Source organism: Nycticebus coucang, chromosome 3, assembly GCF_027406575.1.
Source record: "Nycticebus coucang isolate mNycCou1 chromosome 3, mNycCou1.pri, whole genome shotgun sequence".
Classification (NCBI taxonomy): Eukaryota; Metazoa; Chordata; class Mammalia; order Primates; family Lorisidae; genus Nycticebus; species Nycticebus coucang.
In genome coordinates this window covers 39,568,440-39,583,854 of record NC_069782.1, presented here as the reverse complement: position 1 = coordinate 39,583,854, position 15,415 = coordinate 39,568,440, and the positions used below count along the sequence as shown (strand labels likewise).

General features: G+C 35.6%; 1 protein-coding gene across 1 annotated transcript; it reads right to left on the bottom strand.

Moving 5' to 3' along the window:
- Window positions 1-5,404: 5,404 nt before the first annotated feature.
- Window positions 5,405-15,325, bottom strand: CCDC59 (coiled-coil domain containing 59). Its single transcript, XM_053584860.1, has 4 exons — window positions 15,166-15,325; window positions 13,610-13,919; window positions 9,955-10,045; window positions 5,405-6,989 (listed from the first exon to the last, which is right to left on the bottom strand). Exons 1-4 carry the CDS (start codon window positions 15,317-15,319, stop codon window positions 6,828-6,830), a joined length of 717 nt encoding a protein of 238 aa, XP_053440835.1. The 5' UTR covers window positions 15,320-15,325; the 3' UTR covers window positions 5,405-6,827.
- Window positions 15,326-15,415: the final 90 nt, after the last annotated feature.

Sequence of the window (15,415 nt, the reverse complement as noted above, 5' to 3'; positions counted from 1 at the left end):
ATATTGATATGAGGACAATTAATGACAATTAAGTTTATGGGGGGGGAAGCAGAAAGAGAGATGGAGGGAGGAGGGTGGGGCCTTAGTGTGTGTCACACTTTATGGGGGCAAGACATGATTGCAAGAGGGACTTTACCTAACAATTGCAATCAGTGTAACTGGCTTATTGTACCCTCAATGAATCCCCAACAATAAAAAAAAAAAAAAAAAGAAATCTACATTTGAAGGTAGACTTTTCTGGTGAAATTACGTTTTTTACTTTTTAAATGGTATCTGCATTAGCCTATTGAAAGAAGTCTCTACAGCTAAATTTAAAGGAATATAAAGTCTAATTTAAAGAATATATTTTAAATCTTATTTTGTTAGTAATGTTAAGGGTCTAAAAAGATATCAGAAATAGATAAAAAAGATGGATAATTCAGATATTGGCAGAATTCTTAAGTGTCATTGGAGAATTTGTGTATGCTCCACATTAGTGGTTATAATTGCCACTATTAACCGAACAGGTTTATATCCTATAACCAGCCTAATTCTTCCATGGCATACTTGCGTGGAAAACGTTGGCTGACTGTATTTCAATGCAATCATAATAATTAAACCAGTGTGTAACATATGAAAGATAAAATGAGATGCACAATATTAAACAATTATTATAGCTAACATAAAGAGCATTTAATATGTATTAGTTGCTGTTCTATATGCTTTACATGTAGCAATTTATTTATCCATTTAAGTCACCCTGTGATGGACATACAAGTTATTTCAGGTCTACTTCTCTTACAAGTGTGAAAGCCAAGAAATTCTGAAAACTTTGTTTTCCCCCCCACAGGCAGAAATTTGACCTGAATTTATAGGAAGCTATTTACATTCTCGAATTATCCCTCTTTATTTGAATATTTATTTTGCTGCAGCAATTTTAATATTTTAATATGCTGCCTAAGTCCCTGCAGTGACTATTATGTAAATGTGTGTGCACTGAATTACTTTCTAAAATTCCAGCCATTCTGAATCCTGAAACACCCTCAAGACCCAACCCAAGGGTTTTAGAAAATAAGTTATATGCACATCACACTGATTTTGCAGATGAGTAAACTGAAGGACAGAGAAGGTAAATAATTCTGCAATGTCACACACATAGTCGCAAATGAAATGTGATTCACTTTCACGTAAACATTTAATAAGGTTTTACATATTTCTCTTATTCTCCTTCCTTTTTTCTTAACTCTAAAATCTCAAAAATCGAACGTTAAATGTAACCCCTATACATATGAGTGTTATTTTAAAAAGAAAAAAAAAATCCTAGAAAAGCTTAAAGCTTCCAATGTTGCTAACTAAAAAACAAAATAAAACACTGTGAATTACTACATAATAATCAGTCTGAAACATGGAATTACAGAGCAAGCAACATTTTTCAAAGGGCTTAAATAGATCTGTCTTGATGGAAATTTTACACATGGAATTTCCAGTGATATCCATATAGTAGCTTGGGAAGGATGTTAGGAGACTGAGTTTCTGTTTCTAGGTCAGAAAACAAATTGTTATATGACCTTGAATAAATGACATTTTACTTCATATTTTTCTATTTCTAAATTCTAAATTATATTAGAATTCTGTTTTCATGAATTCTAAGTGGAACAAATGTACATAAGTAGAGTTAATTGAGCCATTTTTAGGAAGGCCTAAAAGTACTATTTATTATTATTTCAGTATCTAGTCCTAGAGTTGTATGTCCCAGTTTCAGAGTATCAGAAGCCAAATTCATGTTTGTTACCTGCAGTGTACCCCAAGAAACATTTAAGCTAGTTCTCAAAGTCTTTAATAGCATTTTTAAAGTCAATGATTAAATAATAATTATGTAAGCACAACTCCAAAAACTCCATAGATTCCATCCTTAGTGAAACTGTACATGTGTAAGTTAATAATTAAACTTTGTTCCTATCACAATCTGCGTAAGTCATTATTGATCTTTCTCAATTTCAGTTAACCATCGAAGACAACAGAATATTAAATACTGATCAACTATTTCAACCAACAGCAAAGAACAATTTTCACCTTTTGCAATAGATTAGTGGTTCCTAATTTCCTATATTCTTTACAAAAGGGCTGGAGGTATGGGTATGACTCTTGTGGATGACCCATTCTTTGGGACATTAATATAAAAACATCCCTATGAAATCAAATATTGTGAATAAGCCTTCAGAGTTGGTGACAGAGCATATGCCAGTTTAAAAATATAATTATGTCCAGAATTATAAATCACAATTATTCATATTATAGAACATATATCTCAATATATATATATATATATTTTTTTTTTTGCAGTTTTTGGCTGGGGCTGAGTTTGAACCCACCACCTCTGGCATATGGGACCAGCGCCCTACTCCTTTGAGCCACAAGTGCCACCCAGATCTCAAAATATTTTTAAGGGCTAGCCATAGCTTGCTATAAATCATAAGCCACTGCTCCTCTGATTACAATCTTAGATTTTTTTCTTGGTCTGTTAACAAAGGATTGAGAAAATACATTTTCCTAGAAAAGCAGTTTGGAAGTAAGAATGTAATGAATGAACTTAGTAGTAGTCTGTTGTATTTTATTAACAAAAATATTGATATATTGATACTACACCAAATTTTATAGAGATCAGAACAAAAGAAATGCAGGCTACTCTTCTCAGCATGCAAACATAAAATGCAAGTCATACAATAATGCCAATGCTTTTAAAAGGAATGAAACTTTTTAATCTACATTTAAAAGCACAATACATTAATCTATAAACGTACAGCCATGGTAATTAAGCAGAATTTCCAAAAGATATTTTCCTAAGGATGGCAAGAGAAAGCACGTAGCATTAAAGATGCACTTAACTTCCTCCACTGCTGTGAACAACTTGAAACTACTCAAAGGTAAATCCAACAATCTCAACATTTTTCAACTCAAGCCGTTTCTTTTACTAGTTTCTCTATTCCTGGTGTAATAAAATTATACATGTGCATATATGTGTATATTATGTAATAAAAGATTAAATATTGGAGGTTCTAGTAAAAGAATTTTGGAGGAGGAAAACTGGAGGTTATCTATAACCCCAAGATCAAATTAATCTTTCCCTAATTCTTATTTCATTCACTCATGGCCAGAAATATGCTTAATGCCTAGGTGGATTCCTTCAGCAGCTGCAGCCTTAGTCATGTTTTTGGCTATGGAAACAACTCAAATGTCACATCAAAACTTAAATTAATTGAACTTCAAGTCTATGGTGTGCCTCAATTTATAAAAGGTCTAGAGTTATTAAAACACCTAAGATAATCACAAAACTTACTTCATACTCAGCAAATTGAAGTTACTTTTCATGAACATAATTATGCTCCCAGAATGCAGTAGTTACTGACAAAATCAGTATGTACCAACTCTGCAATAGAAACACATGGATCTATAGAAAGGAGGACTGGTTGTTGGCACGACTTGACGCAAATTAATAACACACGCTCAGTCCATTTGCATTGAACTGAAGGATCCGGGGAGGGCGACACCAGCAAGCACTCTGCAAGGAGAGACAGGGTGGGGCCCCTCCCTATGTTCCACACAGTCTTTATTGAAATCTCAGGCATGAGAGCATACAGCACAGTGGCAAGCTTCAAAGGGAGTTAAGGTTAAAAAACAAAGAGTTTTGGGTGGTGCCTGTGGCTCAAAGCAGTAGAGCACTGGCCCTATGTGGCGGAGGTGGTGGGTTCAAACCCAGCCCCACCCAAAAAAAACCGGCAAAAAAAAAAAAGAACAAGGAGTTTTTCTTCAATTGCATGATTTAACTCTTAACACATTCTGTTTACTGTACTCTGTCTTGCCTTTTTCTTGTTACTACTCAGTATGACTTAAAGTTCGGGCAGTAGGCTGTGTCTTAACATTAAGTTTATAACCATGCATCTATTACAGTGTGGTACACGGTATCTTTTCTTTCAGGGAATGGCATTTGAAACATGGATGCCATCTTGCAAAGTACAGAATTTGCAGCGATGCAGTCCCAGTTACCACATCTCTTTTGACTTGGTCCTTGTCTTTCCCCCCAGTATGTTCAAAATCTCTTTAGATTCAAGATTTTCTTTTGTATTCTGTTTCAAAGATTGTCCATGAACAGTTTAGACCTTGAGACTCTCCAGAACTCCATATTGCATACAATACACTTGCCTCAAAGTTTAAAAGTAGCAAATAATGATGAAGTTATTGACATCTAGATATCAACATTCTTTTTCCATGTTAAATTCTTGCCTCAAATGAGATTGCTTTCCAGGATCTTAGCAGCGCCTGAGGAAGCCCCTGCTGCTCAAATATGCATCACTGAAGGTACACCATGGTCACATGCGAGTGCCATTGTTGATGCCAGCACAGCTGGTCACTTGCTAAGTCTCACCTTGGGCTGATATCTGCTGAGGCCATCCAGGTCAGCATTTAGATGAGCCCCTCCACATTTTGCGCCTTTGCTGAAGCCTGTGTTTCTCCACAACCTACTCCAAAATCTACTGCTTTGTTGAGGCCTGCACATCTCTGCATTTTTTTTTTTTTTTCACATCTCTACTTTTAAAACTCAAGCTACACTGTGCTTTGGGTCAAAATTTCATGTGCCTTAAGGTTTAAAGCCTCTTGCAAAAAAATGAAGCAATTAAAAGCCTACTGCACACTTACAAAAATCAGATTAATAGCCTTAATACAAGTCTCTACAAACTACTAAGATCAAACTCCCTGTGTGCACATTAAACTCTAAAGCATGAAATCACAAGCTCTGGTCACACCAAAGCCTGTGTGCCCTTTCAAATTTCATTCCTGTTTTATTTCTTGATTTTGTGCATTACCTGTAATACAGGCCTCTTCCCTGGTCTATCTCCAACTCTCTCCACCCTTCAGTAGAGCCTGTTTCGCTTGCAACTCAAGTCCTCTTCTCAAACTTAACATTAAGTTATCACTCTCTCTCTTCTGGGTGGAAAAAGTGGAAAAGGCTCATGTATAACCAGCGTGTCTCCTTCACACGGAATGAAAGAGAAATGTTAGCCCCCATCTGTAATAATAATACTATGCATACATGTATTTTGTAACTGATTGTTAGATTTATAAATACACAAGCCTTCTCCCCTTTGTATTTTCTTCATGCTATCTTCATTTCTAATCTTGACCTTAAAGCCTTTTCTTAGATGCTATTTCACCCATGAAACTGGTTGCTTCAACGAAAATCTTTCTTCAAAGCCCTGGTCTGATGCTTTGTGAAGTGTGGTATAAAGATCAATCATAACAGAATCACTGGTTGCCTGTGATCCCATTTCCATTATTGAACCCATTTACAATATTTAAATAATACCCAGGTTTCACTTTAGATGATATAAATCTTTCGCCTTTTACAATATTTAAATCTATAGGGGCTGGGGCCCAAAATGTGCATTGTAGGAAGCTCCTTGGGTGATTCTTTGCTGCATTAAAGTCAACCTTTTGTTTTATACCTGATTGTCACTAACTACTTTTTGCCCTATTATGTCATAATTGGCATTTACCCCTCTGTAAAAACTTTTTAGAATAATTCTTTAACATGAAACTTTCACACAGTAGCTGCTTAATAAAGTTGTTAAAATGAACTTAACTCATTTTCACTCCTCTTAAAAGATTTCCTTCTAAGTTTTATCATGATCATTAAAGTATCTAGAACCACATACATAAAATCATTACAAGACAATTTATTTAAATATTTTACTGTGCATAATGATGTATTGCCTTTTCCAGTGTAACCAAATTTAGGCATCCTGAGCTGCTTATTTTAAATGCAACATAGTACACTAAAAAACTATAAGCATTATTTTTCTACACAATAAAAAAAGTCTAAGTTCAAGCTGGGTGTGGTGGCACATACCTGTTGCCCTCGCTACTGAGGAAGCTGAGATAGGATTGAGTCCTAGTATTAAAGGCAGCCTGGGCAAGATAGACTCATTTCTTAAAAAAATAAAAAAGTAAGCTCAGGGCTTCCTAAGCATCTCCTGCCGCTTAGAACATCTGCCTTGATTACAAGACAAGAGAAGCAATTATCCCAGTAGTTTCCCCCTCAGGTCACAAGGGTACCAACAGGGATGACACAGTGACACATGTTCTTACAGTACAGGGTCCCACAAGATTTGGAGAGCTGATTCTTACTGTGACACTGCTGAGATTCCATCATTATTTAAAAGATCTTATAAGAACAAGCTGTGAACTTCCACTTAAGAATATGTTTATAAATATCACATTCTCTTCTCAGTTCCTAAGCTAAATTGTTTTATGAAGAACACCTCCTAAATTGTGGGTGCAGAAGGTTATTTCAGCACCCAGGTATCTGGAAAAAGTCCACCCCCTGTAACATGGACTTAATTTTAAAATAACCATTCAATCAAGGGAAGTCTTTGCCTGTTTCATCATTAAAATGAATTTTAAAATCATATAACAGATTACTAAATTGAAATATTTCACTGAAATCCTTCACTGAAAGCTCTGCACCCTTTGTTTTCAAAACATTTTATTTTATACAAATTTCATATGATACCAAAGCATTACATGATTGACCATGTTTCCCAAATAGAAGGTTCCTTAAGTTCTTCAGGCCAGCCTTCCTTCAGAGGCAAATAAATAAGAAACATGTCATATTATGTAGAACATATTAAAAAAATTTCTTTTATAAGACGAAAATATTTGGACATTTTATATACAGTTTAGCAATCCAGTTTATTGGCAAATTTAATTCACTGTCAGAAGGTATCCATTATACATACGAAAGAACTCAAGAGACAACAAACATTTTAAACTATAAGCACAAAATGTCTGATTTAATTTTTTTCTTGTATTTTTTGAAGAAGATACTCCATCTGCAAATTCAAGTTTGGCTGACCCTTTTTGGTCTTTTTGCTTAATATTTTGAACACTTCCATTTTCTTCTTTTTGTAGCACCTTTGAGCTTCTTCTCTCTCCTGTTTTCTCCTCTCAAATTCCTGAAATTATTAATAGTTGTAGATTTCATTAGTAACAAAGTAGATACAAGTTTAGAAATTCTTTTGAAGTAGCTCTCCCCATCCAAACACTTAACGTTTGTTTCTTTTCTTTTTTTTTTTTTTTTTTTGTAGAGACAGAGTCTCACTTTCTGGCCCTCGGTAGAGTGCCATGGCATCACACAGCTCACAGCAACCTCCAACTCCTGGGCTTAAGCAATTCTCTTGCCTCAGCCTCCCGAGTAGCTGGGACTACAGGCGCCCGCCACAACGCCCAGCTATTTTTTGGTTGCAGTTCAGCCGAGGCCGGGTTTGAACTGGTCACCCTCGGTATATGGGGCCGTTGCCCTACCGACTGAGCCACAGGCGCCGCCCTCATTTGTTTCTTATAGTCTGCAAAATGTGAATTCTTTCCCGTAATTGAAGCAGTGTATCCTCTTTTCCTTCACGGTAGGTATAATGATACATGTCATAGTTATCAGAGAATAACGTGAAGTTATTAAACAATTTTAATTATTTGTATGCAATTAAAACTAGAGTGCAGAAAATACATATGTTATATATATACACTTTGTATATAATGATGTCATCATGTTAATTAAATCCACTGACATGTTAGAAAGGCTTTTAGAAGTTATCTAGTCTAGTTTTCCATATAACACTAAAAACTTCATTTCTAGAAACCTGTATCTCTTTTTTTTTAATTTTCCATTTGAATAATTTGTAAGTTTAATTCAAAAAACACTTGATAACTACTTACTGTATATAGGCAAAGCATTCTGCCAGGCATTACGACTTTGACCACTTAAGAACTATCATGCTCATTTGATTTGCTAAGATAAACACTGAAGTTTGAGTATAAAGAAAAATAACTCAAAGTTAAATGGAGATCCGAAAAGCACTACCTGAAATGCACTACAATATTTTTACTAAATTAAATATTGTAAAAGTTAAATGGAAATTCTTAAATAATGTAATATGCATACTGTTCTTCAAACTTCCCTACAACACATGGGCTCAAAATGATACAGCCTTACATCTGCATGGTAACTTATATGGGCTGGTGCCCTACTCCTTTGAGCCACAGGTGCCACCCGGTAACTTATAATTTTAAAAGTAACATATAATTTTAATTTTTTAATTTTAAAAAGTTTTCATATACACTGTATGTGAAATCAGAGTACAGTTCATTCTTTCAACTTTGTATGATAGATTATGTTGATTTTACACGAGGAGCTGATGCTCAGTGATATTGACAGTGACTTCCTCAAGATTCCAAGCAACTGATAGGGCTAGGTCTCATACACAGATACAGTGGAACATCTATAAGTTGACCACCCGCAGGACTCTTAACAAACTGGTCAACATATGGGGGTGGTCAACATAAGGAATCAGGCCTGCTGTACTGTCCAGTCTAGGAAAATTAGGTCAACTTTAAAGAGTTGGTCAATGTGGGGAGGTGGTCAGCTATGAAGGATCTACTCTATTTGAATTCAGGATCTTCGCAACTTTCCATGATGCTATACTAATCACTTAAAATTATGTTCTCATATGGTATATTTATTTATTTACTAAGTGCATAAAGATTTGTGAATTTAGCTATACGGTACCTTGTTTACCTCTAAGGCATTTCTTTAAACAAAGTAAAAAATAAAATTTAACATCCTTACCATCAGTTATAGATCCTTATTTAACTGTTCTTAACACTTTTGATTTCTCATGGATAGTGTTGGCTTTTATTATATATTAACATTTAAAATTTGTAAGTTATAAGAAACTGTTAATTGTAATGGTTACAAAGCCCTAGCTCAATATAAAGGGAATTTTAAAAGGACATGAAATGTTTTGTACTACAGCTTAACCGTCCCTAAATATATTTCCCTGGCATACTGTCTTCAATGGCGGTAGATATCAAATGGCTAGAAAAGAGCATAATGTAACAAGCTATGCAATAAAGGTTTAAGTATTCCACAGAGAAATGTTTCTGATTCATCCCAGTCAGCCACTAGTTAAGAACAATCCTAAACATATTAGATGTTAAACTCCAGATTTCTTGATTACATATATTCTAAAACCAAAACATAGGACAAATTATGTTACTATCATATCAGAGGTATTTTTATTATTATTTTTTTTTTTGAGACAGAATCTCACTTTATTGTCCTCAGTAGAATGCCATGGCATCCTAGCTCACAGCAACCTCAAACTCTTGGGCTCAAGCAATTCTCTTGCCTCAGCCTCCCACATAGCTGGGACTACAGGCGCCCGCTACAATGACTACCTATTTTTTGGTTGTAGTTATTGTTTGGCAGGCCCAGGCTGGACTCGAACCCGCCAGCTCCAGTGTATGTGGCTGGCACCCTACCTGCTGAGCTACAGGCACCGAGCCATTGTACTATCCTTTTGAAACTATAAAGCTTCAATGCAAAAAACAAGAACTAGCCATGGTTTCTACAAAATAATTTTGCTCTGCTCAATTGGAAAAAAGTCTAATTGTGGTCTTCTGAATAATAATACGGTAGTAGCATTTTGCTAAATTTGGCTAGTTTTTTTATTTACAGGTAAGACCGATTCTATGAGATTTTCTTCTAATATCTCTCTTCTGGCTTTCATTTGTATTTTTCCAAGGTTAGTGACTCTTAAATTTTACTATACATAACAATTTCTTGAGGCGTTTGTTAGAGGTACAAGAAAAGCACTGTCCCACATGTTCATATTATTAACTTATGATGAATATGCTTAAAATCCTATTCTTTACCTACTAGTTAGTATTGCCTAAGATAATATAAACTCATCAAGGAATTTGAATATGATGCAACTCTCCACTTCAGCTCAGATCACTCATTCATTCATTAAATATTTGCAGAGCAAATACTATATTACCAACATTAAGAAGCACAGTAGGCATATAAATTTAGGAGGTATTATTAAGAAAAAAAAGCTAAAATATTTTAAAAGTAGAACTTACTTGTTTCTTAGCAGCACGCCTAGCTTGTACCTGTTCATATTCTTCCTGTGCTTTTTGATTTGATGTTTTCTTTTTCTTTAGATTAAAGGACCTTTATAAAATAAATTAAAACAAGTCACAAGGATTAAAAATGATTTAACCAAAATTATGGTGCAATTATGTCAAATATAGTGCTGTTTACAGTAAAATCATATAATATGAATTAACTGTAGGGGTGAGACAAAAGGGGGAAAAGAGGACATTAAATTTATTACTATAGTAGAATGTCCAAATAAGATACTAAAAACATATCTGCAGTTTTTAAGATTATAGTTTAATTAAAAGGTGGTAAATGGAGATTCTCAGATAACTATTTCAACCAGGGAAAATACAGAAAGCTTAAAAGGTCCTATGTTAAAAACAAAACAAAAATGAAACCAGTATATGAATGATAAAAGTCTGAGAGGTAGTAAACTGAATGATGTGATGGAAAGTATGTGTTTGTGAATTTTAATCTTGAAGTTCTTTGACTACCTTGTTATTCCATTTCATCTACTTTAATTGTGAGTCACCACACCGTTGACCTAGTCCCCACTTAGAAATGTTCTATCTTAAAGTATTTCTCACATCTATGAAAATGTTCCTCTTGCCAAGGCAAACCCAATCACTTGGGACCATCCATTTTCTCAGGACACCCGATTAAGTAATAATCTTCCTTTCCTCACCTCTTACTTTTTACTATACTCACTCCATAATCACAATGTAACATATTTTAGAAACTCTATTCTCAAAGTAAACAAATGTGTAAGTTAGCCATTTCCAGATTCTATGTCCTCTTTTAACTACCAATCTTTTTTTTTTTTTTTTTTTGGTTTTTGGCCAGGGCTAGGTTTGAACCTGCCACTTCTGGCATATGGGACTGGCGCCCTACTCCTTGAGCCACAGGCGCCACCCTAACTACCAATCTTATTCCCTGATCAACTGTCGTCAAGTTTCTGGAAAGAAAAGTGAATAGATTGATTGCCATTTCTTATTCACTCCTTAACTTTTTAATGTCTTATTTCTACTGTTACTACTATCAGTTTCCATGCCAAGACAATGATGACCTAGTCAAATATGATGATCAATGAACACTTTTCAGTCTCTTTTAATTGACTAATCACTTAAAATTCCAGTCCCTTACTTTGGGTGACATTCCTCTCTCCTAATCCTGTTTGCTCCTGTGTAGTCTGTCAAGCTAGATCCTCTTTGCCTTCCTCACACCAATTCCTCCCCTAAGGTATAGGTGCTTCCCCTTGTCGCCTGTCTTGGGCCAGACTCATGACCACACCTTCTAATGCCACACGTATAGCTGATAGCTTAATCATGGTTATTTATTGAAAAATTTCCCTCCCAATTCATCTGTGATTGCCTAGTCTACAGATGCAATAATCTGTTCTTAATACTGTTTTCCTTGAACTTTATAGTACAGTAGTTCCCCTTTTATTCAGTTTCACTTTCCATAGCTGAAGTTCCCTGCAGTCAGTCACAGTCCAAATTATTAAATGGAAAAATTCCAGAAATAAATAATTCAAGAGTTTTATACCATATACCATTCTGAATAACATGATGAAATTTTGTGCTGCCCCATCGGCCATGAATCCTTCCTTTGTCCAGCATGTCCAATCTGTATATGCTACTATCCTATCAGTCACTTACTAGTCATCAGATTGACCATCACAGTTGTTTACCGTACTACACCAAGATGTTTAAGTAACACTTATTTTACTTAACAATGGACCTAAACCACAAGAGTAAACAAGACAAGTCACAAATGTTTCCTTTAAGTGAAAAAAATGAAAGTTGAAGTTTAGGTGGAAAAAAAGGAAAGAAAAGAATCATTTGCTGAGGTTGCTAAGATTTATAGGAAGAACAAATCTTCCATTCATGAATTTGCAAAGAAAGAAAAAGAAATCCATGTTAGTTTTGCCATTATATGCCTCAAATTACAAAAATTATGGCTGTGGTCATAATTTAAGATGGAAAAACACATTAAATTTGTGGGTAGAAAATATCAACAGTGATGTGTTTCAACTGACGGCAATGGGTTTAGCACTGTACAAGGTTTCTGACATCCACTGGAGGTACTGAGAACACAACCCACACAAGTAAGAGGGGCACGCTGCATTTTATAGCTGACTGATCCCTACTTCTCAAAACTTTCCTCTGTGGGCTTAGCTGTCACTGTATTTCCCTCTTCTTTTAGTTTTGAGAAGTTTAATTAACTTTCAATGACTTTTTTCCTGTTTTTATCTCAAAATAAAAAGTAATCTTTAAAAATGTTTTATTTTGTCTCATGATTTAATCTTCCTTACTTCAATTACCACTGGGAATAACTCAACTGGACATTTCTAGTGATAACCTTTTTTCTGAGCATTACACTCATTTAATATTAAATATAATGAAAAAGACTAATTTAAAAAAAACAAAACTTCCAGTGTATCTGCCTTTGCCTCTATGCTTTTCTTGGAGTTCTATTTCCTGTTGGTTTTACCACAAATAGCTTACAATCTTAAAAGACAAACTTTAAGTAAAAAAATTACAGTCCCAAGTAAAACATGGCTTCTTTTAAGTTTAGACTTTAGCTTTGTTTTTGTTGTTGTTTACTTGAAGTACAGACAGTAGTAACAGTTTTATAAAATAGCTCTTAAGAAACCAAAGTGTTATGGAGCTGTGCCTTTTTTTTTTTTTTTTAAACAGGGTCTTGCTTTGCTGCCCAGGCTAGAGTGCAAATGGCATGATCATAGCTCACTGCAACCTCAAATTCCTGGGGTCAAGACATCCTTCTACCTCAGCCTCCTGAGTAGATGGTACTACAGACACAAGCCACCACATTTAGCTCATTTTTCTGTTTTTTCTTTTTTTTTGTGGAGAAAGGGTCTCCTGAAATCTTGACCTCAAGTAATCCTGCTGCCTTGGGCCTCACAAAGTCCATGTGTTTTTTAATTCATTTTCAGTCTTCTGCAGAAAGTGCACCTTAAAAATAATATTAGTAGCAGCTGATACTCATGAGGACTAATCCAGTGTCTTATACTTTTGTAAGTGCCACGTATAAATTAACACTGTCTTTAAAACAGTTATCTTGAAACATTTTAGGAACCCCACAGTTTACGGGAATAATTCATTCTGGACTTGTGCAACATGGTGGCTCTGAAGTATACACTTAATATAGTACTACTGTTCCCATTAGAGGACAATCGTACATCCAATGTGTCATGTCCAGCTCAGAACCCATGCTGTAGACCAGTGGTTCTCAACCTTCCTAATGCCATGGCCCTTCAAACACTTCCTGCAGGTCACAACCCACAGGTTGAGAACTGCTGCTGTAGACTAACAACACCTCTTAAAAAGTATTTTTAAAATATATATAATGGAGGGTATTAACTATGGTCCAAGCAAGTTCATGTAAATGAGAGGCAGAAATACAAATCTCGGATTCCAATTGCATTACTTTTTCAATTAAAACTAAACTAGCCTACACTGGTTACTGAAGCTAAAAATAAAGCCTCCACAAAAATATGATCACCTAAGTTATGCTAATTTCTAAAACTTATTAAAAGAAAAATTCCAATTCCTAGATAAATTGTCCTATAATGTTTTCATAAAATAAAGGATTTCAAAAGAAGAAAATACATACTTTACTGTTTTAATAGATTGTTTTTCTGGCTGAGGCTGGTCAAAACTACAGTGATCTTGAGACAAAGCCTGGTCAATGCTACACTGTTCTTCAGGCAAAAGCTGGTCAACTTGTTTTGCTGACAAAGGCTGGTTGACTTTTCTTTGTTGCTTCTTGAGTCTTTCCTCTTCAGCTAAATAAAGATGTTTCAGATGATCTGGGTATCGATCTTTGAATTGGGATTCCTGTGATGTTTTAGTCTTTTGTCTCCATAATAATTTCTTGTAATTTTGCTGAATCTTCAGTTTTCTTCGAAAAGCAAAGCCTTGTCCTACATTATGACAATAAGTCAAAATTATTTTCATAGAAAATAAGTTTAGTGAAAACTGATTACAAATGAAAATCATTTTACATCATCAAATTCAGATGCTGAGTTTTTTTATGGTCTGCTTTAAAAAATTATTTCAAGTAACAAATTTAAGCTGATAGATTGAAAAGTAAGTCGGCCCTTTGCAAAAACACCACAGTAACCATAGGTCATGCAGACAATCTCGAAGACTGTGCAAGAAAGAAGCTTAACAAAAAACTGACCAGTTCTGACTATTGCACAACCTGAGTTTAAAACAGATTCTTCTTCAAGAACAATTAATCTGGTTCTTAAAAAGAATATTTAAAAACAGAAAACACATTTATTATTTTATCTTGGAGAAATTTAGCACTTTACAATTGATTTTTCTAAAATGCTTCAGCATAAAAGAGAATATAGTTATACGTTTCTGAAGTAACAGAAGCCAGTAACAGAAGACTAAACTTATTCAACAGTTATACATTCTAAGTGGAGAGGGACCTTACAAACAAAAGGACAAACATAAAACAAAGGAGAGGAAGAATAAGAGGAGTCTGGAGGGCTACTGGGTAATCACCAGGATTTGGGGCAGTATGTTCCCTTTTTATTTTTGTGCCAGTCTCACCCCTGTTGCCCAAGGCTAGACTGCTGTGGTGTCACAGCTCTCAACAACCTCAAACTCCTGGGCTCAAATGATTCTCTCGCCTCAGCCTCCCAAGTAGTTGGGATTACAGGTGTGCGCCACCACACCCAACTAGTTTTTTCTATTTTTAGCAGAGACGGGGTAGTGCTCCTGTTCAGACTGGTCTTTAACTCCTGAGCTCAAGCAATCCACCAACCTCGCCTTTCAGAGTGCTAGGACAGATGTGAGTCAGCAAGCTAACAGCTAGTACTGTTCTCTTCTAGTTTTCTCTTAGCACATGCTCAGATACACACACACAATACATTCAGAGGACCTGTAGAGATTCTCCGCTTGGTGTCACAGAAAAAAAAATAGATTAAAAGAGTTGTGATGAAATAATGAGGTTAAGTCACGGAAGACGTCGAAAGATTTAAAGCTAGCTAAAGATACCAATACTTGCCCTGTCTTCCTTTCTAGAGCTCTACCACGCCCTCAGCTTCAGCGAGCTCAGGGGTAGTTTCTTTCGCCCCCAAATAGGACCGGGTCTGTTTCTGAAATCCTTCCTTCACGCTTTGCCGAATCGCGTACCCTAGGACTTTGCAAGCTTACCCTCGCGAATGCTCCCCACGAAGGCTTGCGAATAGTTAGGCCGCCATATCCTCTGTTTCACATTCTTATTCTTGAATCCTACCGAAAAATCCTCTTCGCCAAGTGTCTCCAAACCCCCTTTCCGCCGCCACTGTGCGGGTCTCACAGGAGCCATTTCTACAAACCAATTCCGTGTCGGCAAACACAACGGACGCTGCTAAACTACGTCATCAAACTAAATCAATCGATCGCCTAACTAGAGTCCAGCTCG

Excerpts from the sequence above, each read along its gene's own strand:
- CCDC59 (XM_053584860.1), bottom strand. The coding sequence starts at position 15,319 with ATGGCTCCTGTGAGACCCGCACAGTGGCGGCGGAAAGGGGGTTTGGAG. Across the intron at positions 13,920-15,165 it reads CGTGGGGAGCATTCGCGAGG|GACAAGGCTTTGCTTTTCGA; the intron begins GTAAGCTTGCAA and ends GTCATAATGTAG. Across the intron at positions 6,990-9,954 it reads GGCGTGCTGCTAAGAAACAA|GAATTTGAGAGGAGAAAACA; the intron begins GTAAGTTCTACT and ends TAATAATTTCAG.